This window comes from Lontra canadensis, unplaced genomic scaffold (genome assembly GCF_010015895.1).
Source record: "Lontra canadensis isolate GAN:19392208 unplaced genomic scaffold, GSC_riverotter_1.0 scaffold43, whole genome shotgun sequence".
In the NCBI taxonomy this organism is placed as follows: domain Eukaryota; kingdom Metazoa; phylum Chordata; class Mammalia; order Carnivora; family Mustelidae; genus Lontra; species Lontra canadensis.
In genome coordinates this window covers 11,028,851-11,051,772 of record NW_022631037.1, presented here as the reverse complement: position 1 = coordinate 11,051,772, position 22,922 = coordinate 11,028,851, and the positions used below count along the sequence as shown (strand labels likewise).

At 57.7% G+C, this 22,922-nt stretch overlaps 1 protein-coding gene across 1 annotated transcript; it reads left to right on the top strand.

Moving 5' to 3' along the window:
- The first annotated feature begins 4,144 nt into the window (after positions 1–4,144).
- On the top strand, positions 4,145–22,059 carry NGFR (nerve growth factor receptor). Its single transcript, XM_032871316.1, has 6 exons — positions 4,145–4,318; positions 11,036–11,177; positions 14,525–14,884; positions 18,461–18,713; positions 20,227–20,387; positions 21,085–22,059. Exons 1-6 carry the CDS (start codon positions 4,247–4,249, stop codon positions 21,384–21,386), a joined length of 1,290 nt encoding a protein of 429 aa, XP_032727207.1. The 5' UTR covers positions 4,145–4,246; the 3' UTR covers positions 21,387–22,059.
- Positions 22,060–22,922: the final 863 nt, after the last annotated feature.

Here is a 22,922-nt window from a genome sequence, read left to right as displayed (position 1 = left end):
GAGCACTCACTGAGTGAGCTTGAAATCATGTCTCGGATCAAAAGACAAAGATCATCTCCTGGCTTGTCTCCACCCATCCTACCAGGGGCCCCCTGCAAGCCCAGGTTCTGTGAATGCGCGTCAGGGTTGGGAGCGTGAGTGGTAGGTAGTATGGAGGGCCAGGGTACAGCCGCTTTGACAGGCAGGTTCCGGCTCCCCAACTCCGGGTGTGGACGGGAGGGCAGGGATGGAGGGACGGACAGAGGGACCAGGACCTGAGGGTTAGCAGTGGGGCATGGAGGGCCTGGTGTGTCACACTGGCCATTTATGGTACCACTGGTTCCTTTCAGGGGGTCCTGGGGCGAGTGGCTTATCCGCTTCAAGCCTCTACCGCTTATCTGTAAAATGGCAATGCCGGCATCTCCGTCATGGGAAGACAGTGGGAATTAAAGGAGATAATGTGCAGCGCTCCCCACCCATAGGATGTCTCCATAGATGTGAATTCTCATGGTCTGGTTTGGGAGGCAGGCTGGTTCCCTAGTGATTGCTGGGGATGTATACAGGGAGCTGTGAGTGACATCCTGCAGGGGGCCTGGGGCGAGGGGTCCCAACAGGACTGGAGGACAGGGATCATGGTTTTTAGGAGCTTGCCTTCCCAAGGGGGCAGGGTGATGGGGGAGGCAGGGTGATGGAGGAGGGCCAAAGCCCTCCCATTCTGATGTCTGAAGATGAAGTTGGACCAGCACTGCCACTCCCAGCCCCATGTCGATGGCATTGACATTCTCCACTCTCTCCCCTTACGCTCACCGTTGAGTTCAGGAAGACTCAGAGCGTGTGTGGTGGGGGCCGGGCCCTCTGTATGTGCAGCTGTTACAGGAAGTGGTTCTGGGGGACCCTCCAATGAGAGTGGCTGTCCCCCAGCTCTGCTTGTCTGATCTCACTTGCTGGTCAGCTCCTAAGAGCCCACTCCCCGCGCCCCATCCCACAGCCCTGGCTCTATGTGCGGAGGGCTGGGGACAGAGGACCAGGTTGAGGGAGAAATTTTGGAAAGACACTCGTGTGTGGGGTCAGGAGTCACAACCATTAGGGAGATAGACTGAGGCCACCAGCGGTGCCGTAGGGCCTCCAATATTGTTCCAAGGCAAAGGGACAGACCCAGGGATCCCGCACTGATCAGGCAGAGGAATCTCTGCTGGGTGGTGGTGCAGATGCAGGATACCAGGTGATGGCATTGGTGGCCGTGGCCCTGCAGTCGTGGCGATGATGGTGATGGTGGTGACAATTAATTGTGTGGTCACAATAGTGACGGGGAGGACTGTGGGTGTGGTAGTGATGGCAGTGATGCTGGTGTCATGGTGACCATGTTGGTACAGGTGGCCGTGATGGTGACAGCCGTGGTGATGGTCCCCGCAGAGGAACATCCTGATCACAGCCATGCTATCCACAGCACAGTCGGGCCAAGATGCCACATTATGAAATCATGCTTCACATCAAATACCCAGCCCCTGGGACAGCCCATGAGGGCTATTCACTGCTGGATCCCCAGTGCCTCCAACAGTGTGGGGCACACAGTAGGTGCTCAATAAATACGTGCCAAAGGAGTGCAAAGAGCTCAAGTCTCTCCTGGTGATGAACACTATGTTGTCTCGTTTGTTCTTCACTGTGCTCATTCAAGATCTTTCTTTCTTTTTAAAGATTTTATTTATTTGACAGACAGAGATCACAAGTAGGCAGAGAGGCAGGCAAGGAGAGAGAGGGGGAAGCAGGCTCCCCGCTGAGCAGAGAGCCAGGACCCTGAGACCATGACCTGAGCTGAAGGCAGAGGCTTAACCCACTGAGCCACCCAGGCACCCCAAGATCTTTCTAAAGACATTCCCACTTGATGAATGAAGATACTGAGTCTGAGAGTGATGACATAACCCACCTGAGACACGGGGGGTGGGGGGGGTGAGTGATGTGTGTGTGTGGGGGGTAGAGCATGTAGGCGTTTACAGCCAGGCCTATCCAGACTCTCAGTTTGGTGCTCTCTCTCTCCCCCAGCACTCTGCAGCCGCTCTCCCCACCAGCTCTCAGCATTCCATCGTGGTCTTGCGCTCAGGCTTAATCATAGAAATACTGCTAATAATAGTAACAATTGCTGTTTGTAATTGTTTGAGTAGGGCTTCAATGATCAAAACCATGGAAATTATTAATAACCCAGGACCAGCCATGGTAGTGTGGGTCATATTAAATCGTGTTGAGATAGATAACCTTGGCAATAATAGTAACCGGGATCATAAATTAATAACAGGAGTATTTAAATTAATGCCACACTGTCGATACCCTTGGTAGTAAGCAGCTTGATGCCGCTGTTAGTACTAACATTGGCCCTTCCTGCCGTCCATGAACTTGACGGAGAGGAAAGACCGAGCTATAAAAGCTGCTGGAGGAGGAGACAGTTTAGAAGTGGTCCCTGTCTGGGAGAGGAACTCCTCAGGGATTCCTGAAGAAGGGCTAGCTGCCTGGCCTTGGAAGCGGTGGATCGTCCACACTCATGCTCAAGGACACAGTGACGTCTACCTGTTTTTTCTGAGGCTGTCCCCTGGACTTTGTTGGATACACAGGAAAGACATTCATAGGGCAGATTCCCCCCGCGCCCCCATGATTGAATAAATGAGCTTCAGCCGATCTAGGGAATCACCTACCAACCGCTTAGGTGCTCGCTTCACAAGTGCCCTTGATCTTCCCCCCTTCCTATAATGTGGGAGGGCAGTACAGTTTTTTTTCTAACTCAAAACTGAGGTCCTCACATGGCTAAGATCAGGGTGTGGGGATAGGCTTTGTAGACTTGTCCCTTATAAGCTCTGTTCCTTGGCCTCCTTGCCAGGGGATCAGGACAGGGTGGGGACAAGCAGGGAGTAAGTACTGAGGTGGGGGTGTTTCCCACAGAAACACTGGTAGCACTCTCCCTAGGTTGCCAGGGACCAGTGATTGGGATTTGCTGTGGTTTCTAGAGCATGGTGAGTGTGGCCCCAGGGATGCTTGCATAGTACATGGTACATGGTTATGAGTCTATCCAACCATGTTTCCTTTTATTCCCTTCTATAGGCCTTCATTGAACATCTGCTGTATACCAGGCATTCAGATAAGAAACCGTAGTCCCTGTCTTCAGGGAGTTCATAAGCCAATGGAAATACAGTCTAGTGAAGGCTATATTGTTGGGGCTGTAAGTGTATGTTTGTGTATGGGTGTGCGTGTTCATGAATGTGTGCACTTGTGAGAGACTGTGCATGTAAGGGCTTGTGTGGAGATGACTGCACACGTACACATGCATGTATGAATGTATAGGTGAGTGTGTGTTTGAATGTTATAACCACATGTGTAATGAGTGTGCAAATGTGTATGAGTGTGTGGGTGCACATGCATGTGTAGAATGCACAGGTTTACATGAATGCATGAGGGAGGTGTGAACACATGTAGTGGGTAAGCACATATATATGTGAGTTTGAGAGCGGGTGTATTCCTATGGCTGTGTGCACACCTGTTACCCCTTCAAACCCATCTTTTGAAATTCAGATAACATCCCACCTTAATGTCCCTTCTGCTCACTTTCATGGTCAGGCCACCTGCTACTTCTCCCCTCCCCTTCTCCTAGGACTTTGCACTGGGAAGGGACAGAGGTAGGGGTCTGGTATGGACCAGGAGATGAAGGGCGGGGCGGGCAGGGGGGCATTCTTGCTGACAGTGGCTGGGTAGGGAGCAGGACCCCGGGGAAGAAGCTGAAGTTGGAGGCAGAGGAAGATGGGTAAGACAGGGAACGCTGTGGGGGGTTTGCAGCGGAGAGGAGCTGGAGCCACAGAGGGGAAGCCCTGGTCCCCGAGCCCACAGCATCCGGGAGCAACGCGCACGAGCGCGGACCCGGCACTGGGTACCTGGGCGGAGTCTCGAGAGGCTCCGAGGGCCCGGGCGCGGAAAAGCGGCGGCGGGGCGCGCGGGCGCGAATCTCCGCGCAAGCCCTCCTCCCTTCCCCTCTTCTCTCCTCTCCTCCCCTCCTCTCCACTCCCCGAAGCGACCCGGCGGGCGGGCGCGGTTCCGGGGGTGGGCGGGCTGGGCGGGGAGGAGGCGGGGCCGCCGCACTGGCTTCTCGCAGCCCCTCCCGCCCGCAGCCAGAGTGAGCCGAGCCTCAGCCAGCTCTGGGGGGCGGGCGCTGGAGCGCAGCGCAGCGCAGCCCTATCCGTCCGAGGACCGGACTCAACTGGAAGCCGAGCGCTGCCGCGGGAGGCGGGCGATGGGGGCAGGTGCCTCCGGCTGCGCCATGGACGGGCCGCGCCTGCTGCTGCTGCTGCTGCTGCTCCTGGGGGTGAGTGCTAGCTGGAGGGCAACCTGCGCCCTCTCCCAGGACTGGAACCCCAGTGGGTTCAGGTTTCCCGAGGGAAAACAGAAGGGAGCTTTGGGGTCCCAGATGCTGGGGTTGGATGGCGGGAGAGGAGCTCCGCAGCCAGGATCCACGGAGGAGCGTCTAGGGTTCTCAGAGCGCAGGGGCGACCCGAGGCCAAGGGTGGAGATGCGGGAGAGAGGGGCGCACGGATGCGCGTCCTCAGGTACGGCGGAGGGTGCGTGTGGAGGAGCTGAGAGGGGTCTCTCAGATGTCTGGGTTCTGAAGAGGGCGTTTGGATGCTGAGACCTCGAGGCGACTTTCTTCCTGAGCATCTTGATCTCTGGAGGGTCGTGGGACGGAACCCAGGCTGAAGGAAGAGGAATGGGAGCGGGATTAGAGATATGAGGGGCGAGCGGGGCAGGGGCGGGGAACCAGAACAATGGGGGAGGTCGGAGGGACTGGAGGCAGAGGGGACCGGGCATCGGACAATGAGGGCCAGCCAGACAATGGGGGGGGAGGGGTGTGGGAGGGAGAGCTTCGGGGAGCGGGGGTCGCCCGAAGAGAGAGAAATGGGTTAGGGAGAGGAGAAAAAAGGACGACAGCGAGGGAGAGAGATGCCAATAAAATGCAAGAGGGCAGAGAAGGGAGAGCTGACCCCAAAGTGGTCGGGGCCACGCCTGCCCGCCGAGGGACAGTGGGACGAGCAGGCAGAGCAGAGGGACGGACGTTTCCCGCGCCTGTCGCGCGCTCTTTCTTGCGGCCTCGCCCAGTCTGGGAACTGCGGCTGGGGATCCGAGGCTGGGAAGGGAGCGCCCACTTCGCCGGGACGAACCCTGTCCCTGCCTCTCCTGCGCCCGGCGGGGTCCGCCGACGCGCTCATTCTGGAGGTTTGAAGCCGCGCGGGGACCGGAAGGGATGGAGCGGGCATCGTGCCACCCGGTCTGGCCGCAGCCAAGTCTCAGGGTGCAGAGCGCCGGGACTCGCGAGGCGGGGAAGGTCCCGGCCGCGCGCAGCCCGGGGTCGCGGCTGCCGAGGCGGCCCGCAGGGGGCGCTGAGAGGCGAGGGCTGTGCGGTCTGCGGCTGCGGGCGAGCCTGGGGCTGCGCGCCGCGCCCCCACTCGGACCCCCCATTAAGTTAAGCAGCCCGAGCTCGGCGCCCGCAGTTCTCACCGTCCAGCGCCCAGGCAGGTCGGGATTCCGCACGCGCCCCAACCCTCCCCGGCTCCAGCTTTTGGTGGAAGACGCTGGGGACGGAACCGAACGGAGGCGCTCAGACGCCGCAGATTCCGCCTCCGCAGGGGACTGCGGATCCTCTTAAGCATCTTAAGTTCATCCCGTAGTCCCAAGATACTCAGGAGGTGTGACCTGTGTGGGCCCAGGAACGGAGTGCCACAGAGTTTGGCAATAGGAGTCCTCACTTTCCCTGCTGTCTTCATTTTTTTTCTGAGCGTTGCACCCCAACCCCCATTTTGCAGGGAGGAAGACTGAGGCTCTGAGAGTTTAAACGACTTGGCCAAGATCTCAAAGCAAGTTAAACCAGAGGGCTAGCCAGGCTGTGCCGCGCCTGATTGCCAGCGCGGCACTCCCCATACTCCCCCATACACCCCATTCCCCGTAGGGGGGCACCCGGCGCCTTTCAAGAGCCGCCTTTCTCGGCGGGCGGTGGAACTCTGGGGGGCTGGGGTGGGCAGAGACCCTCTCTGGACGCTGGCCCCATCCCCGAAGCTCAGCCCCCTGGAGCTGTCAGTACCTGTGGCTTCTCTGGAGATTTGGGAGGGACTGCGGGCCGGTTTGCTGACTAACGCAGCGGGTTAGAGATGCTTCTTGACTGGGGAGGTGGGACTGGGGCGGCCAGTAGTGCGGCCCCCAGAGCGGCGAGGGCGTGGGCTGCAGACGCGGGCTGGGAAGAGTGCCCCCACCAAGAGGAGAGGCGAGGTAAGAGGGGAGCTGGGCGCGGAGGGCCTGGGGGCTCGGGAAGGTGGACCCCGCAGAGAGCGGGCTGCCCGCAGCCCCCACGGCGCTTGCCTCCGCCTCGCCCGGCTGCTGTCTGCGGGCTGGCTGTGCGCACCGCGGCGGTCCGAGTTTCTTCCTGCGCCGCGGCGATGGAGTGCTGAAACCGGAGCGCGTCCCGGCGGCTCGGCTGGCGGGCCGCGCCGGTAATGGAGGCACTTTGTCATTCAGACGTCTGTAACCGGAGCCGCCCGGCTGGCTAATGCGCCTAATAGGGATGCAACGAGGGCAGCAAATGGGTGGACAGGAGCGGCCAGGCGGGGGTGGGTGGGGGCTCCGGGATGGAAATTGGGGTCTCCCCCCACCCCCCGTACCAGTCCGGGCCCATTCACGCGCCTAGATTCTTCCCGGGGTGTGGGGGTGTGCGGGGCAGGGAGGTGGAAATAATAAAATTGGCTGAGCGCCTACTATGTGCCACGCACTGCCCTGGGTAATGTCTCTTGCGTCATTTAATCCGTGTAAGATCCCTGCAGAGTAAATCTAGTTATTCCCATTTTACAGTTGAGGCAGTTGAACCTCTCAGACTTCCGGGGCATGAAAGCAGGCTTCCCCCGTCCGTGCGTGGTGGCGCCCTTGTTGGAACCCAGAATGTTCAGCTTGGGGTTTATTCTGTCCTCCGTGGACAGGGTCTCCCCCACCCCCATCCCCCACCGCCCGCCCGGCCCCAGCCTTCTAGATCACGGGACAGGAGGACCTTAACCATCACTAGACCTAAATATTAGATCTGTGTCTCATGTCCTTGGCGCCACTCATTTGGCGCCCCTTCCCCCCACCCATAATCCCCAGGCCCCTCTCAAAGTCTTCCTACAGCCTCATCCTCAGTTAATTAGCTTGTCTCCTACCCCAAATTCAACCGCTATCTAAGGGAGTAAAGCGCATGTGCCAGCGTCTCCCCGGGTTTGCATTGACCTCAAAAGACCCTCCACATATTTGAACACTCTCCTTCCCCATGGTGGTGGCTAATGGCTCCATTCACCTAAGGAACCCCTTTGCTGAAACTGTTGTGAATGGTTAGAGCTTGTCACATTGAAGCATTCATAGAGTTTCAAATTCTTTCAACCATTTTGGTGTGTTTTCTATTTTGTCCAATTTTTTAAAAAATTTAAGGTTTTTAAAAGTCAACAATTCTAAGGGTGATTCCACCTTCGTTTTTTGGAAGCCTTGAACTGGCAAGAGGATTGCAAATATTCTCAACAATGGGATGAAATCATTCCATCAAATTGGAAATGAGTGAGTGTAATAAATGTAGATTTCAGGCACATGGGTCAGTTGATCGCTTTGGAGCAATAAGCCTGAATCCGTGTCATCCCTCCTTGCTTCCCAAGATTGCCCCACCCTGGACCAGTAGAGGGCGTGGCAGGGGCGAGGCATGAAGCCGCTTAGCAAATTGCCCCTGTGAGCCTCAGTTTCCCCAGCTGTCAGACAGGAGGTGAAGGCAGTCCCTCAAGTCCTTTTCCCTCAGCATCTTGGCTTCTGGAGTATCTGTGTGGAGTGATCTCTCCTCTCCCTCATGGGACTGTGATTTCCCTGAGCAGGGGTGGGCGAAGATAGGGTGGGGGTGGGGAGTTGGGGACCATGTCTCATTGGAAACACTTAGCTCAATGTTGAGCAAATAGTTGTTAACTAATAAATGGTTGTTAATTAATTAACTGTGAGGAGAGCAATTCCCATTCTCCTTTGGTCCCCCTGCCCTCTTCAGACTCTTCCTGGTGGGTCTTTCTTCATGTCTATCCTGCCCCACCTCTTAGGTAGTTTCCTCTCTTTGGGCCTGACTACAGCTCCCCCCTCCTCTGCCTCCCAGCCAGGCTCAGCAGCCCAGCCCGCGACAAGACACTTATCTGATAGCTAACATTTATGGAACTCCTACTGTACTCTGGACAGACTTGCATAAATTATTTCATGTAAATTTCATGACAACCCTGAGCAGTAAATATTACCAATCCAATGTTTTGTATGGGAGAATACAGGCTTAGAGAGACTGGGAACTGCCCCAAAGTTGCAGACCGTTAGGTAGCAGGTCTGGGGTGTTTTGAAATAGGACACATAAAACAAGCACAGGAAACACATGGTGACTAATTATGGGGCCTGGAGTCCAAATGGAAGACTTGGGAGAAGAGCAAGGATGGAGGGCTGTCGCCCGGAGAGCAGGCGTCAAAGGAGAGGGGCAGGCAGAGGCCGCTCGAGTGCCACGGACAGACCGCCTCAGCTCTCCAGTGCTCATCTCTCTGCTGAGCTCAACCAACGGGACCCCAGCCAGCAGCCACAAACGAGGCAAGAAAGACCTTGGGAAAGAGAACAGAGGGCTCCTGAAGTGTGTGAACACCTTCATTTGGTGTCTACAGCATCTGATGAGGCAGGTACTGTCACCTTACCTAAAGATAGAGAGACTGAGGCACAGAGAGATTTCAGCGTGTCCCAGATCACCCAGCTCTAAGCCATGAGCCAGAGCCACAGGGGCCACCGAGGAGGAAGGCAGAACAGCTCACACCTTTTACTCCGAGAATGCCCCCTTCCCCTCCCACCCCGTGCCGGTTCGGATCCCACCTACACTCCCGATGTACACCTTCCTGCCCAGGCTAGTTACACGGTTTCTACATCCAGTTTGACCTAATGAGTTAGAATGGTAGAGGAGGGGCTGCTCAGGTCATACTCTGGTGTTGGCAAAAACTGACAACTGATATCTTGACAGGAAGGAGGGAGAGAGAAACGCTAGAAAAAAAAAAAGGAAAAGAAAGAAAAAAAGGCTGATAAGAACTCAGAGACAAAAGTGTGGTGGTGATTTGGGGTAAAGAACACGAGGCCTTCACTGCACTATCGCCCAGAATCATCACTGAGTCCCCCCTGAGTCATGCAGAAACCGTGAACATATATTCCAGAATGAGAAGGGTGCAGCCATCGTGGTTAACATGAAAAACATTAGGTGATCAGAGCAGCAAATCCTCAATTCTTGGGAAATTCAGCTATCCTGAAAGTCACCCCCATCCTACATTTCCCGGCCCGGAGTTCTAGGTAATTGAGGTCGTTATTGTATTTGTACATTCTGAAATCCCGTAAATATTCAGGTTGGGTACCAGGTGCTGGGGCAACCGCAGTCCTGCCCTGCCCGGGGGCTGACTGTCCAGTGGGGGACATTGCAGCATGTCCCCCACAGTAAACCGGGAAAACATGTCACAGGGCTGCTCTGCCTCCTCTGGGAGGCATGGGGCTACAAGATCACTTCCTTGAAGTGACATTTAAGCATCAGCCTTCAAGGATGAAAAGAAATGCAAACAGACCCTTCCAGAGTCTCTCTGTCCCTCCTGGGGGAAAGCCTACATCTGGGACCCCCGCCGCCCCCACCCCTCCTGGTTTCTGGTCTGCAGATGTTCCCAGACCCATGTTCCTACCACCTGGGAAGAGACGGTGGCAAATACCCCAGGACCCCCATCCTGTGCTGCCCTCACTCTCCCTGCTGGTCTCCTGAGGACCACCAGCTGCCTCCTACACAGATCCAACCTGTCCAGCCCCCTCCTTCCACCGAACCCTGGTTAGACCTCAGGATATTTTAAAGGACTGGAGGGAAAAAGGAGTATTTTTGGCTATGAGCTTGCCAACATGGAAGCAAGGAATGTCCAAAAGGACCTTTAACACTCTGCTCTAGTCCCATGACCCCAGAGCCCATGCTTCCTCCTTGTACCAAATGGGAGCTGCATGGTCTGAGGCCAGGGAAACAGGCTTTGGAGTTTTATTAGACGCGAAGAATTTTTTTAAGGAATAGAAACATAAAGCAAGCGGCCAGCACTCTCCACCCCCTCCCCCCCCAGGGAATCTGGCGCTAAATCGTTCCATCCATGAGCAAAGAGCAAAGATGCCTCGGTGGCAGGAATCTGACTCCCCTTTCCCCTGCTCCAGCGCTGTTCCCACCGGCTGAATGGGGGCAGGGAGAGGAGAGGGCTGGTGGCTGGAAATCAGACTCTGGTGGAACTGGGCTGCTGGGTGGTGAGAGAAGCCAGCAGGCGCCCCTTTCTCCCTGCTCGGTGCCGGACTCTGGCCAATCGGCCCCAAATGGGCTCTGTCTTTGTGGGAGAGGAGAAGGGAAGACTCAGAAAGGGAAAGCAGAACAGGCCGGGACACCAGGGAAGCATCTGGATTCGAACCCATGACCCCAGCCCTCTGCCTTCTGCTCTTGGGTACAGACACTGTTCACTGACTAACATGTGAAACGGTAGAATTAAGGACCCAGAGGAGGGCCCTGCTAGCTTTTGCTAGAAAAAGTCTTCCCTCTGTGTAGACAGAGCCCTGCAACTATCCCTCCAGGGGAGAGGCATTTGGGCCAGAGTTACCTGCCAGGGGCCCCCTTGGTGGGAAGCCCCGTGCTAGCCAGCGGCCTACTGCTGGGTCCCACGCTGCCTTCTCCATGTGGTGTGCCCTCAGGATTCCAGAAGTTGCCATCACCCCAAGATGAACTCTGTAGAACGTGAGTGTCGGGGCTCTGACCTCACACCCCCGGCAGCCTGCAGGGGCACCCTGTCCCCGACTGCCTCTCTTCCCCCTGGCCCCAGCTTTGATGTGCCTGATGCCTCCGTGGTGAGCTCATCCGGGCCCAGGTGGTTCCAATAGAAGACTTTAGGAGGGGGTGTTTGATCTCTGGGAAGACACCCCCTCTTGCTTCTCTTGTTGGTCTGACCTTCCCATCTATCCCCCCACCCAGGTGTCCCTTGGAGGTGCCAAGGAGGCATGTCTCACCGGCCTGTACACCCACAGCGGGGAGTGCTGCAAAGCCTGCAACCTGGGTGAGGGGGTGGCCCAGCCTTGCGGAGCCAACCAGACCGTGTGCGAGCCCTGCCTGGACAGTGAGTACTGGGTCGGGGCGGGGGGGGGGGGTGGGGGGAGGGGCTGGGGGGGAAGGGAGGGCTCCAGGCCTGGCAGACGCATGCCCACTAGAAGCCTGACAAGGGCTCTGCCTCCTGGCAGGGTCTCCTCCCCACCTCTGTGTGGGCATCAGAATGGGTCCGGCCCAGTATAGGAGGTGAGAAGGGAAACTGAGAATGGCTGAGGAAGTCTGCGGAGGGAGGAGGAGGACCTCACGATGAGGGATCCCCAGGGGTGCCCCTTCACAGCCCCCAGGAGGAGAGTCCTGGTAGGGGAATGTGGCCAGGTGGGAGGAGTAGCTGAGGCTGAGACCAGCTAAAAATACCATCTGCGCTGTAAAATCAATGGCTGCCACTTACCCTCAGTGTGTTTGGGGGGAGGGGAGGAGGATCAAGTCCTGGCTGCCCTGGAAACTGACCTTGGGGGATCCTGGGAGCGTGTGGCTACCCATCCCGCCAGCTCTGACCAAGGAAGCAGAGCTTTCCAGAGGTAGTGGGAGCAGGGACTGTCCTCACTGTGGGGTGGTGTCAGATGGGAGAGGGCTGCTGTGGCCCGTCCTACCTGGCATTTTCCGGGGCTGCTGCTAAAGGATTCAGAAGGACGGCAGGTCTGGGGGCTGAATTCTGTGTGCTTTTGCCCCAGGCCTCTCTGTCCCTGCTGGATGTCCCCAGCCTCAGCTGCTGCCTTCAGGCCACTGGCTCAGTGCTCCTTTCCTGCCCAGAAACCTCCTCTCCCTGCCTAGTCACACCGTGCCTTCTAGGTGGCACGCACCGCGCACCTGGGCCAGTGGGAAGCATACCAGATTCTTCTTTAATCATGATAGGAGCAAGGGTATAGGAACTGGGAACTCTTTTTTTATTTAAAAAATAGATTTATTTGTTTATTTGAAAGAGAGAGAGAGAACACGGCGGGGGGGGGGAGGGGTAGAGGGAGAGAAAGAGAATCCTAAGCAGACTCCCCGCTGAGCACGGAGCCCCATACGGTGCTCGATCCCACAACTCCAAGATCATGACCCCAGCCGACATCAAGAGTCAGACACTTAACCAACTGAGCCACCCAGGTGTGGACCTCCAGGTTCCACCCTAGGAACGAGGAATGCTAAACTTATCTGCCTAGTCTGACATCTGGATTCCTCTCTACCACACCCCCCAAACACACACAGCCTGTCTGTCTGGCAACCCCAACTCCTTGGTGTTCCCAGTCACACAGTTTTCCTTTCTCTGTGCTTGTGGGTCCTGTAAGTCCATCCCACAGCAGAGAAGGGCCTGGGCCTAGATGGAGAGACTAGACATTCTGTCGTGCCTTTGCCACCTTTCCACCTGTCCTGGCCTCCCAGAGTTTCCATCCCAGGACAGGGCTGGCCAACCGTAGGCTACACTAAAACCTCCTCTTTCATTTCCTAGACTCCTACCCAGGTCCTCTCTGCCCTGGATCCTAAGTCTCCCAGGATGGGAACCCACTCCCTTCTGTCAAAGCAAGAGGTGGGGTAGAGGAGCCCAGAAGAGGGAGGCTCGGACATCTCCGGGAAACGAGGGACAGGAGCTGGAGACCAGCTAGGAGGTGGTGGCGGGAGTCCTCCCTCCCATTTGTTCCCCCTGTTCCCCTCCCCCCTCCAGCTGTGTTAACAGGCTGCCTTTATAAGCTCACTTTATGGCATTGGAGACCCCAGCGGACTTTCCCTCTATCCTCAAAACGTTTCCACAAGGAAACCCATTAAGCTCCTGCCTTCATTCTCTGCCAGAAAATACCACATTTTCCCGACCCCCCCCCCAAAACTGTCTCCCAGGAGTTTCCTACTAATTTTCTGTGCTTTCCCATGGGCAGCCTCTCCCCCAATTTCTCTCCCCCTCCATTGTGACTAAACTCACCTCCTGCCACATGTCAACCAGAGAGAATCCTCCTGTTTGTATAAGCTGGACATCCTGCATTTGGAAGTCCTTTCTGCAGACTCTCTCCCTGGGACCCAAGTTCACTAGACTTGCCATTGTCCACCCCGGGGGGGGCCAACCTTTGCAGGATCCCTGTGGTGTGTATAGTGCTTTATGGTAGAATTTCATTTATTCCCCACCCCAACCCTGTGAGTGGAGATACTATTCTGTTTTACAGAGAAAGAAAAAACTCAAAAGAGGTGAAGGAAAACACCCAGAGTCACAGCTAATAAGTGGCGGAAGCAGGTTTTGCGTCCAAGTCAGCCCCATCCCTGGGAAGAGAGACCCAGGGGTTCCTCCTCTGCCAGGACTGGCTTGAAACTGGTCTCCTTCCAGGCCCGTCCTTGTCTTGTCTTCTCTTCCCCCTCAGCGGCTTTCCTTTTCATTTCTCTCTGCTTTTCTTTTGCATCCACTTCTCCGCTGCTACCCTGAAGATAAGGGCTCCGTGCTCCTGGTGTCTTGGTTCCTTTAGAGAAGTCTGAGATCAGAACCCAGGGCAGGCTTTCATTTTCCTTTATGGGATCCTAGTCTTTACTTCTACTTCCACACGCTGAACACACCCTCCTTCCCTGGCTCCCGGTTCCTAAATCCTGCTCTTTCTGCCTTTGGAGCAAGGGTACATCCCTCTGCATTCCGACTGGCACAGAGTTTGCACCTGGGTGGGTAGGGATGAAGAAGATTTGGCTCTTTGCCTTCCCCTTCCTTGCACTTGGAGGAGAGGACCCCTGGCGTTCCTCCCTTTATTCTATCAGACATCATAACCATTAAGAGAGCATGAGTCAAGGGTGAGCTTGGAAAGCTCCCCTTTGTGCCACTGGGAAGGGCAGAGGACTCTACAGCTTGCTTTCTCAGCTCCAATCCCTCCTGCTGTTTCGTTGTCTGGAGCCAAGCCCTTAAGCAGCGTGGGGTAGCGCCATGGGTGGGAAATTCTGCGCTCTAACCCTGGTCGGGCCACACCTGAGCCCCCACCTGTGCGAAGAGGACTAGAAGGGCAGCGGAGGCGGGAGGCTCCCTTGTGAAGGCCCGCCTGTGCCTGGGTTGGGTTGACAGCCCAGTTCTGGCCCCCGGGGAGAGCTGGGTGGGAACCACGCTCAGATTATTCCTTAATCACGCTGGGAACAAGGGTCCAGGGCTGGGAACTCTCGAAGAGTATTTGCCAAGAAATGTACCGGGCTCCAGCTGGGTTATCCGCGAAGCCTCACACTCCAGACCTCCCTCACCCAGGGCTCCTGGCCGCCCCCACCTTCCTCCGTCCCCTTGGGCCGCCTGCAGATCTCACAGATGTGGGGGTGCGGGCGGATCCCGAGGGTTCGGGGAGCGGCCCCTGCATCCCTGGTGCCCAGGCAGCGGGCGGCAACCTTCCGGGCCCCTGGCTGTCCCGCACGTCCATCTGCCCACAGGTGTGACCTTCTCGGATGTGGTGAGCGCCACCGAGCCGTGCAAGCCGTGCACCGAGTGCGTGGGGCTGCAGAGCATGTCGGCGCCGTGCGTGGAGGCGGACGACGCCGTGTGTCGCTGCGCCTACGGCTACTACCAGGACGAGACAACGGGCCGCTGCGAGGCGTGCCGCGTGTGCGAGGCGGGCTCGGGCCTCGTGTTCTCGTGCCAGGACCGGCAGAACACCGTGTGCGAGGAGTGCCCCGACGGCACGTACTCCGACGAGGCCAACCACGTGGACCCGTGCCTGCCCTGCACGGTGTGCGAGGACACTGAGCGCCAGCTGCGCGAGTGCACGCGCTGGGCAGACGCCGAGTGCGAGGGTGAGCGCGCCGGGCCGAGGGGCGCCCCCTGGGGGTCGGGGAGCGCCAGGCCGGGGCGGGTTGGGGAGGCCGCCGCCCTCCTTGGAAACCCAGGCCCAAAGGACCCCCTCTCACCGCGTCCTTCCATGGGCTGCGTGTTGGGAATGCCTCCAGCCTCCTCCCAGGACGCAGCTACTACATTCCAACTCAGTTTCCAGGGATATCTTCGCTGGTGGCTGCCCGCCCGGGGTTGGATGAGCGGCAGATAAGCAACTCGGAGGCGGCCACCGTGGCCCAGCACAGTGCAGAACATGTCTGACCCTTGAGCAGGCTCTCTGGGCTGGGAAAAGGGCCTTGAGGACCCTCAGGAGTTGGGACCCTTTGGCTGGGAGGCCTGGTGTGGGTCCACAGTGGTTTATGGCTCTGGAATCTGGGATGGAATCTGCTCTGTCACTAGCTGAGTGATGGTGGGGAGGTCACTCTTGTCTCTGGACCTCAGTTTCCTCATTGGTCATACAGTTTTCAGCGATGTCCGGGTCGTGGATTAGGGAAGGTGACTGGCCCACTTTAACTGGTGTTGTCTGGGGGTGGGGTCTACAGTGGTTGTTACCCTTCAGCGGAGGATGGTGTTGGACTCGGAATGCTAAGGAGGTGGTGGGCGCAGAGGAAGAAGGGCAGCAGGAGACCCAGGGCTCAGGAGCCCAAGGAGGAGATGGGGGCACATGGAGGGCTGTCGGCCCCAGGGTGGGGGGTAGGAACTGGTGTGCTCACTTTGGCCAGGCTTTGGGCCCCAAGGAGTGCACCTAGTTCCTGGGACAATGCCTTTATTTTCTGTCCATCCCCCGTGCCCGGGCCCTCATTAGCTACTTCCCTTGGGGACCTCTCCCTCAGGGTGCCTTCACTGTAAGTAACCAGTGCCTCCTTCAGGGAGCCCCAAGTTTGTTGGAAAAAGATAGCCCTTGCCCCAGTCTGATGAGGTAGACATCCCAGCATTTAGGTCCCAGGAGGTCCCCCATTCTGGGGGAGGCAGCACAGCCTCTGCCTTCAGTCCATCCCCAGTCAGATGGGGGAGACAGTTTCCCTGCTGCGGGGAGCGTGGCTGCCTTCTGCATCCCGCTATCCCTGGCTCCCGGAGCTCAAGCTGGGGAGGGTGGTTAAACTGGGCTGAGGCCAGGTGTGTGTGTGTGTGTGTGTGTGTGTGTGTGTGTGTGTGTGTGTGTGAAGCTTCCTGCATGGGGGTTGGGAGGGGTCGGGGGAGTGGGGCCCAGAACAGAGTGGTTCCGGTGGCGATCGCCCTCAGCCAGGAGACAGGCAAGTGGCGTCAAGCACAGGGCAGAGCAGGGAGGGAGATCCAGCAGCTGGCAGGCGGGCAGCACTGTTGACGGGCAAGTCTGGACCAGCCAGCAGGGGGACTTAGTCAGGGGCGCGGTTAGAGCAAAGAAAGGTGGTGGCTGGGGAGGGGAGGGTCCCGCCTTTGGACGTGTTCACAGGTTCCTCTCAGGTACCACCCTACTCCCCCAGCCATCCTGAAGGAAGAGGGTACCCCTGACGGCTGTGTTTATCCCTGTCCCTCTTCTGTTCTCTGCTCTAGCCTCTGAAGGGTTAAATGTCAGCGGGGAGCGGAGGGAATCTTCAGGAAATGGAACTGGATGGTGGTTTGGTTGCCCTCCCCCCCCCCCAGTACATTGTACTTTCTTGTGTATACATTTCAGGTGTCAACATGGTGACTCACTCAGCCTTGGGGTCTCTTCCTCCCCCTCTCACCCCAGTGAAATTTGGGTTTAGGAGTAACCGGTCCCTCTCTCCACCCCCAAGTCTGACAGCTCCCATTCCGGAAATGGCTGTCAGGACTCGCCAAGGGCTTAGGGGGTTGGAATGCTGGTGGGCATGGCCCCATCTGGATCTCATCCTGCTGTCCCCACCCCCGCTCAGCCCTGCCCCAAAGGGGACTGGAGAGTTGAGGAGAAAGTGCCCTGCACAGCCCTGTCTTCAGCCTGGTCTGTCCCTTAATGCCCACTGCCAGTCTTTCCCCTTTGAGATTTCTGGAACCTCTGTGATGGCCTGACTTACCAACACCCCCAACATACCTTCAGCCTCTGGGGTGGAGGGGGGTCCTAGCCAGTTGTTTCTCAGCCTCAGGGCTCAGAAGTCCCCACCAACTTGCCCAGTCCCCTAGCAGGGCAAGAAAAGACCCTCCCCAGTCCGACACCCTGTCTGGGGCTGCCAAACGACAGGGCTGTGTCTCCACTTCCCGCCCTACAGCTGCCCCCCAGGGCTGAGCTGGGGGAGGGGGAAGATGGGGTGGCAGATGGCAGCCCCCTCCCTAGTGCCAGCCAGATGGATTCCAGATTCACCTCAGGGGGTTCCTTACCCCTCAGAAGGTGCTGAAAATGGGGGCCTTTGAACCATCTTCGTCTTGAGCCGAGGAGGCCCGAGAAACCAGGGGCAGCTTCCACTCCGACTTGGGTGGGCAAAACGGGGTGGAGCGAGGGAAGAAATGCCTCCCCTTCACCCCATTGGCATGTCCTGTCTGCTGCCCGTCCCTGCCCCAGGCGTGGGAAGTGAGGACGGATGGGATAGGCAACTTTGCCCAGACGGGTACCCCCAGGCCGTCTGGAGCCACAGCCCCTGGGACAGCCCCTGGCTGGGTGGCACAGTGGAAAATCCCGCCCTCTGGTGCCAGGAGGTGCCAGGCCCCCTTTCAGGGAGGCTGGCAGTGCCCACTGACATGAGAGGGCCAAGGTGGGTGGCAAGGCACAGTCCTCCCCACCACCCCCTCACCCAGGCAGTGGATAGTATCTTCTTTGAGGCCTTTGCCCCACCAACAGTCGGCTTCTGCCCAGGGAGGCTGGGGACTACCCAACACTATCTTCTCTGGGTGGCAAGACCACATGGTTTGGTTTGGGGGCCACACAAGACTGGAAACTGGCTAGCCGCTAGCTAAGGGCCAGCTGGAGGGAAGCCAGCCAGCTGGTTACCCTCTACCCCGGCCAAGCCCAGAGTTAGGGCATCAGAGACCATAAGGGAGGCCGGGTGCCAGTTCTTGGGGAGGTGGTTTGTGGGGAGGTGTCTTTCTGTCCAGACCTAAGTACCCTCATCCTTCCTTAGGACCAGGATGACTGGGACTGTTGGGACAAACTGGGACAAGGCAGAGTATGACATTTTCCCAGAGTGATGCCAGCTAGAGGCCTCCTGGTGCCCACTCTCTCTTCTGGGTGTGTTTGCCTCCATGCCAGGCTTCCGGGTACCTGGGGAGGCAAAATAGAGTCCTAGGGTCCCAGCTGCACCTCAGACGCAAGGGGGCTTAGAGACTGTCTCTCTTAGCATCCCCATGCTATAGATGGGGATTTGAGGTGTTGAGAGGCGAAGGGTCTGGTCCAGGGTCACACAGTAAGTCAAGGACAGAGCTGAAGGGGACCCAGGCCCTTGCTCTTCTCTACCGTCATGACTCATAGTCACAATCCTGGCTCTCACCCTCCCTGTGTAACGGCCTGGCGCAAGGCAGGGCCTGGGGAAGAAGGGCTGCAGCCAGTCAGTAGGGCAGGGGAGGGGCCTGGGTGGGGAGCGGGCCCTCACTCCTGCAGCTCCTTCCTCCAGAGATCCCTGGCCGGTGGATTACCCGATCCACGCCTTCGGAGGGCTCAGACAGCACCGCCCCCAGCACAGAGGAGCCCGAGGGAGCTCCAGAGCAAGACGTCATAGCCAGCACAGTGACAGATGCGGTGACCACAGTGATGGGCAGCTCTCAACCCGTAGTGACCCGAGGCACTGCCGACAACCTCATCCCTGTCTACTGCTCCATCCTGGCTGCTGTGGTTGTGGGCCTGGTGGCCTATATTGCCTTCAAGAGGTGAGGGGAGAGGGGCAGGGGACAGACAACTGGGCCTCTGCTCTCAAGGAGGGCTTTACCATGACCTTGACCTGAAAATTCACACACTTTTTAGAGTCAACCCCAAACCATGCTCATCCTCACCACCTGCTGCCCTGCGCGGGTGGGGGGGTGGTGACTCCTGTCCTGTCTGGCACCAGCACCTCCCTGCTCTCACGCTGCTCCCCTCCCTTACTCCCCGCCCCCAGCTGCACACCGAGCTTTCTTTACCAGCCACCTGTGCCCTCATCCCTCAAACCCCATTGCCCGCCAATGATCTATGTCCTCATGGGTCTCTTCCATCCCATGTGACATTGGGAATGTCGCCAATCCATCAATCCATCAATCCATCCAGAAATTCAGGATGTGCAAGAACTTCTGGAAAGAGTTTTACTTATTTATTTATTTATTTATTTATTATTATTTTTTTACTTATTTATTTACTTTTAAAGATTTTACTTATTTATTTGAGAGAGAGAGGGAGAGAGCATGAGCTAGGGGAGGAGCAGAAGGGGAGGGAGAGAGAGAATCCCAAGCAGACTCCACGCTGAGCGCAGAGCCCGACGTGGGGCACCATCTCACCACCCTGAGATCAGGACCTGAGCCAAAACCAAGGGTCAGACGCTCAGTGGACTGAGCCACCCAGGCGCCCCTGGAAAGTGTTTTAAATGTTCCAGTGCATTTTCCATTCCTAAAAAGAAAATCTTCAAAGTAATCCATGCTTGTTTGGGTAAATGCAAACAAGACCAATGTCTTATAAAGCAAAAAGAAAAAGGCCTCTTTTATCTCTCCAAATCCTACCTCTAGCCTCATTGGAATCTGTTTGGAATGGATCCTTTCCAGCCATTTTCTGTGCCTTTATAAACACATGTACATACAACTTTTTACAGTTAGACATAAACATAGAGAAGGGTTTTTTGTTTTTGTTTTTGTTTTAAAGCATCAGTGGGCTCCCACTCTCCATATTCTACAACTTACCTTTCCTACTTAATCTCCCTTGGGAGAGCTTTCCCCAGGACATTCGGATTATCTGATTGTTTGTAAGCGCTCACTCAGTGTATGGATGGATCCTAATTTGTTTGAACAGTCTTCTTTTGATGCACATTTGACTTGTTTTCAGCTTTTTCTTATTGCTAATAATAGCAGAGGAAGTCCTGGTGCATATCCCCGCACACATGTGGAGTAGTTTAGCAGGGTAGACTGGGAACAGTGGAATTCCGGAGAAATCACTGGGCGCACCATTCATTGCACGAACATTCGTGGAACCCTTGTGGCGTGCACCGAGCCCTGAGAGCCGGTCCGCCCGCACAGTGCCTCTGGTACAGGCCAGGGGCGGGTGGAGATGGAGAGGAAAAAGGATCATAGGTGGTCTAGTGGCTCTGCTTGGGGGGGCCTGCTAGGGCCCCGGTCCCCACACATCGGAGCACAGATCCCTGAGGTCCCGGGCTTGTGCGGGTCCTCGCCCCCTTAGCCTGGGCCTGTCCTCTGGCTCCAGGTGGAACAGCTGCAAGCAGAACAAGCAAGGAGCCAACAGCCGGCCTGCGAACCAGACGCCCCCGCCAGAAGGAGAAAAGCTTCACAGTGACAGTGGCATCTCAGTGGACAGCCAGAGCCTGCATGACCAGCAGCCCCACACGCAGACGGCCGCAGGCCAGGGTGAGCAGTGAGGCCTCGGGGAGGGGGAAACTGAGGTAGGGAGGAAAGGAGTGAGTAAGGGAGACTGTAGGAAGGACTGCTGGAGGGGCTGGCTCACAGGGAACGGGCCTCTGTGTGGGGTGGGAGAAGCAGGCAAGCGATAGGGGAGGAGAGGTCTTTCCAGTGGAGAGATGTGGGAGGGGAGAGCTTTGGACAAACCGGTGCATCCAGACTCATCAAGCTAATTGTGCCCCCTAGGGCTAATTACTCCCCAAAGTGGCTGCGATTAGCCTCCTGCCCTAGACTTCTGGGGAACAAGTAGTTAATGATGGGCCCTAATTAGTGGCCCACAGCCCAGCTCCAGGACACTTGCTGTGGTGGAGTCTGGGACTGAGAGGTGTCCCTCCCCTGCCCTGCCATCTTGCCCAACTGCTGGGGGTGGGGGTGGGTAGGGGGAGGCCGGGTGAGATGGCAAGGGTAATGCTGACACTGTGGGTGAGAGGGGAGGCGAGTCAGCACCCCCCAGACCCCTCTGCAGCCCTGTCCCCCATCCAAGACCTCTGCCTCCAGGCCCTGGGGGGAGGTTCCTCCTCCCTCCCCCAACCAAGGAAGAGAAATCCTCAGCCCTTCTTGGGTCTTAGCCCAGGGGCCCCCATGCCCACTGTAGGGAGCAGGGGGTGTGGCGGGTCGCCTCTGATGCCCCCCTGGTTCTTGGCAGCCCTCAAGGGGGACGGAGGTCTCTACAGCAGTCTGCCACCAGCCAAGCGGGAGGAGGTGGAGAAGCTGCTCAACGGCTCTGCGGGGGACACCTGGCGACACCTGGCCGGTGAGCTGGGCTACCAGCCGGAGCACATAGACTCCTTCACCCACGAGGCCTGCCCGGTCCGAGCCCTGCTTGCCAGCTGGGCCGCCCAGGACAGCGCGACGCTCGACGCCCTCCTGGCGGCCCTGCGCCGCATTCAGCGAGCCGACATCGTCGAGAGCCTGTGTAGCGAGTCCACGGCCACGTCCCCCGTGTGAGCCGCCCCCGGAGCCCCTGCCCTGCCCCCACATTCCGACGACTGATGCTCCAGCCGCCCCCACAGGCCAGTGTCAGAGCTGAGCTCCTCTGGGCAGGGCCGTGGGGCCCAGGCCCCTCCACCACTGCCCTGTCCCGGCTCCTGTGTGGCCCTGTCGCTTCTGATCACTCTCTCCGGTGCCAGAAGGGCCCCTGCTGCCCCTCCCACCCCTGCCCCTAAGCATCCCATCTGCATCTTCTGCTCCCCTCTCCCCACACTTCTAGGTGGGCCAGCCCCTCCCACCTCAGCAGGTGTCAGGCCTGGGGGGCTAACACCAAGGGCGGTCTTGGGGGTGATGACAAAGCCCCAGAGACTCAAAGGGAGAGACCGAGGAACCAGAGCCATGGGCTCTACACTGTGAACTTGGGGAATGAGGGACCATCACTGTGGCCTACGTCCTCCCTCAGCCCCCTCACCCTCCTCTCTGGCCCAAGATGAAAACGACCAGAGGCTTGTCAGAGCTGCAAGGGGGTTTTGAAGTCTAGTCCTACCCCCTTGTTTCATGTATAGGACAGACAGGCCCAGAGAGAGGGAGCGACTTGCCCAAAGCCACCCAGCAATGGGGAGGACAGACGTGGGCTGGCCCCCCACTCTCTGAATTAGGGGGTGCTGCCTTCAGGTTTGCTTGAGGTTAGGGAGCCAGTGGAGGGGTTGGGGGGGCGCAGGGAACCCTCTGGGAAATGTCTCAAAGCCAAATCCAGTGTGCCCTCCACCACCTCCAGGCCTGTCCAACCCCTGTGGAGATGGGAGGCTTCGCCCAAGGCCTGGTGCACTGATCCATCATGGTCAGAGGTGGACTTGATGGAGCATGGTTTGAGGTTTGTGGAAAAGGATGGCGCTCCCCTTTGCCAGTCCTGCTCGGGCATGCCAGTGTGGCATCCGTGGTGTGGCCCAGTGTGCTGGTAGCTTCCATCCCAGCACAGACCCGGAGCCAACACAGGCAGTGTCTTCTCCTAGAGCCAGGCCTGGAGGTCAGGGACTAAGGGCCCCCAACCTGGGACACACACACACACACACACACACACACACACACACACACACAGCAATCCTGCTTTTCTCCACAAGTTTTTTCTCTTGGGCTGGGACCGGATCCTGCCCAGGGCAGCTGCCAGAGAAGCAGTGAAGGGATTTGAACTCGGCTTGCCCTCTTCCCTCGCCCCTGCTTTGGCGGGCCAAGGAAGGCTGAGGCTTGAACTGGCGTCTGGCTTCCGAGGGCCTGCACGTGGAGAAATGCTCCCCCCGCCCCCCATCCTTCCTTTTCCTGCGAGCCTGGGTTTGGCTGGGCTCCGACCGCTGCAGGGAAGAAAAGCGGACCAGTGTGGGAACGCAGCAAGAAGGAACGGAGGGAGACTGGGGCCCGCAGAGGGCCTCCCCACATTGAGAAGACCTTGCGAAGGACTGTTGGTTCCCTAGCTTGGTGCCAGAAAGGGGCCGTGAGGTCTCACGAGGTCCCTCCTGGCCTGTTCTATTTTGCTGGACGTTGGAATGAGTGTGGAGC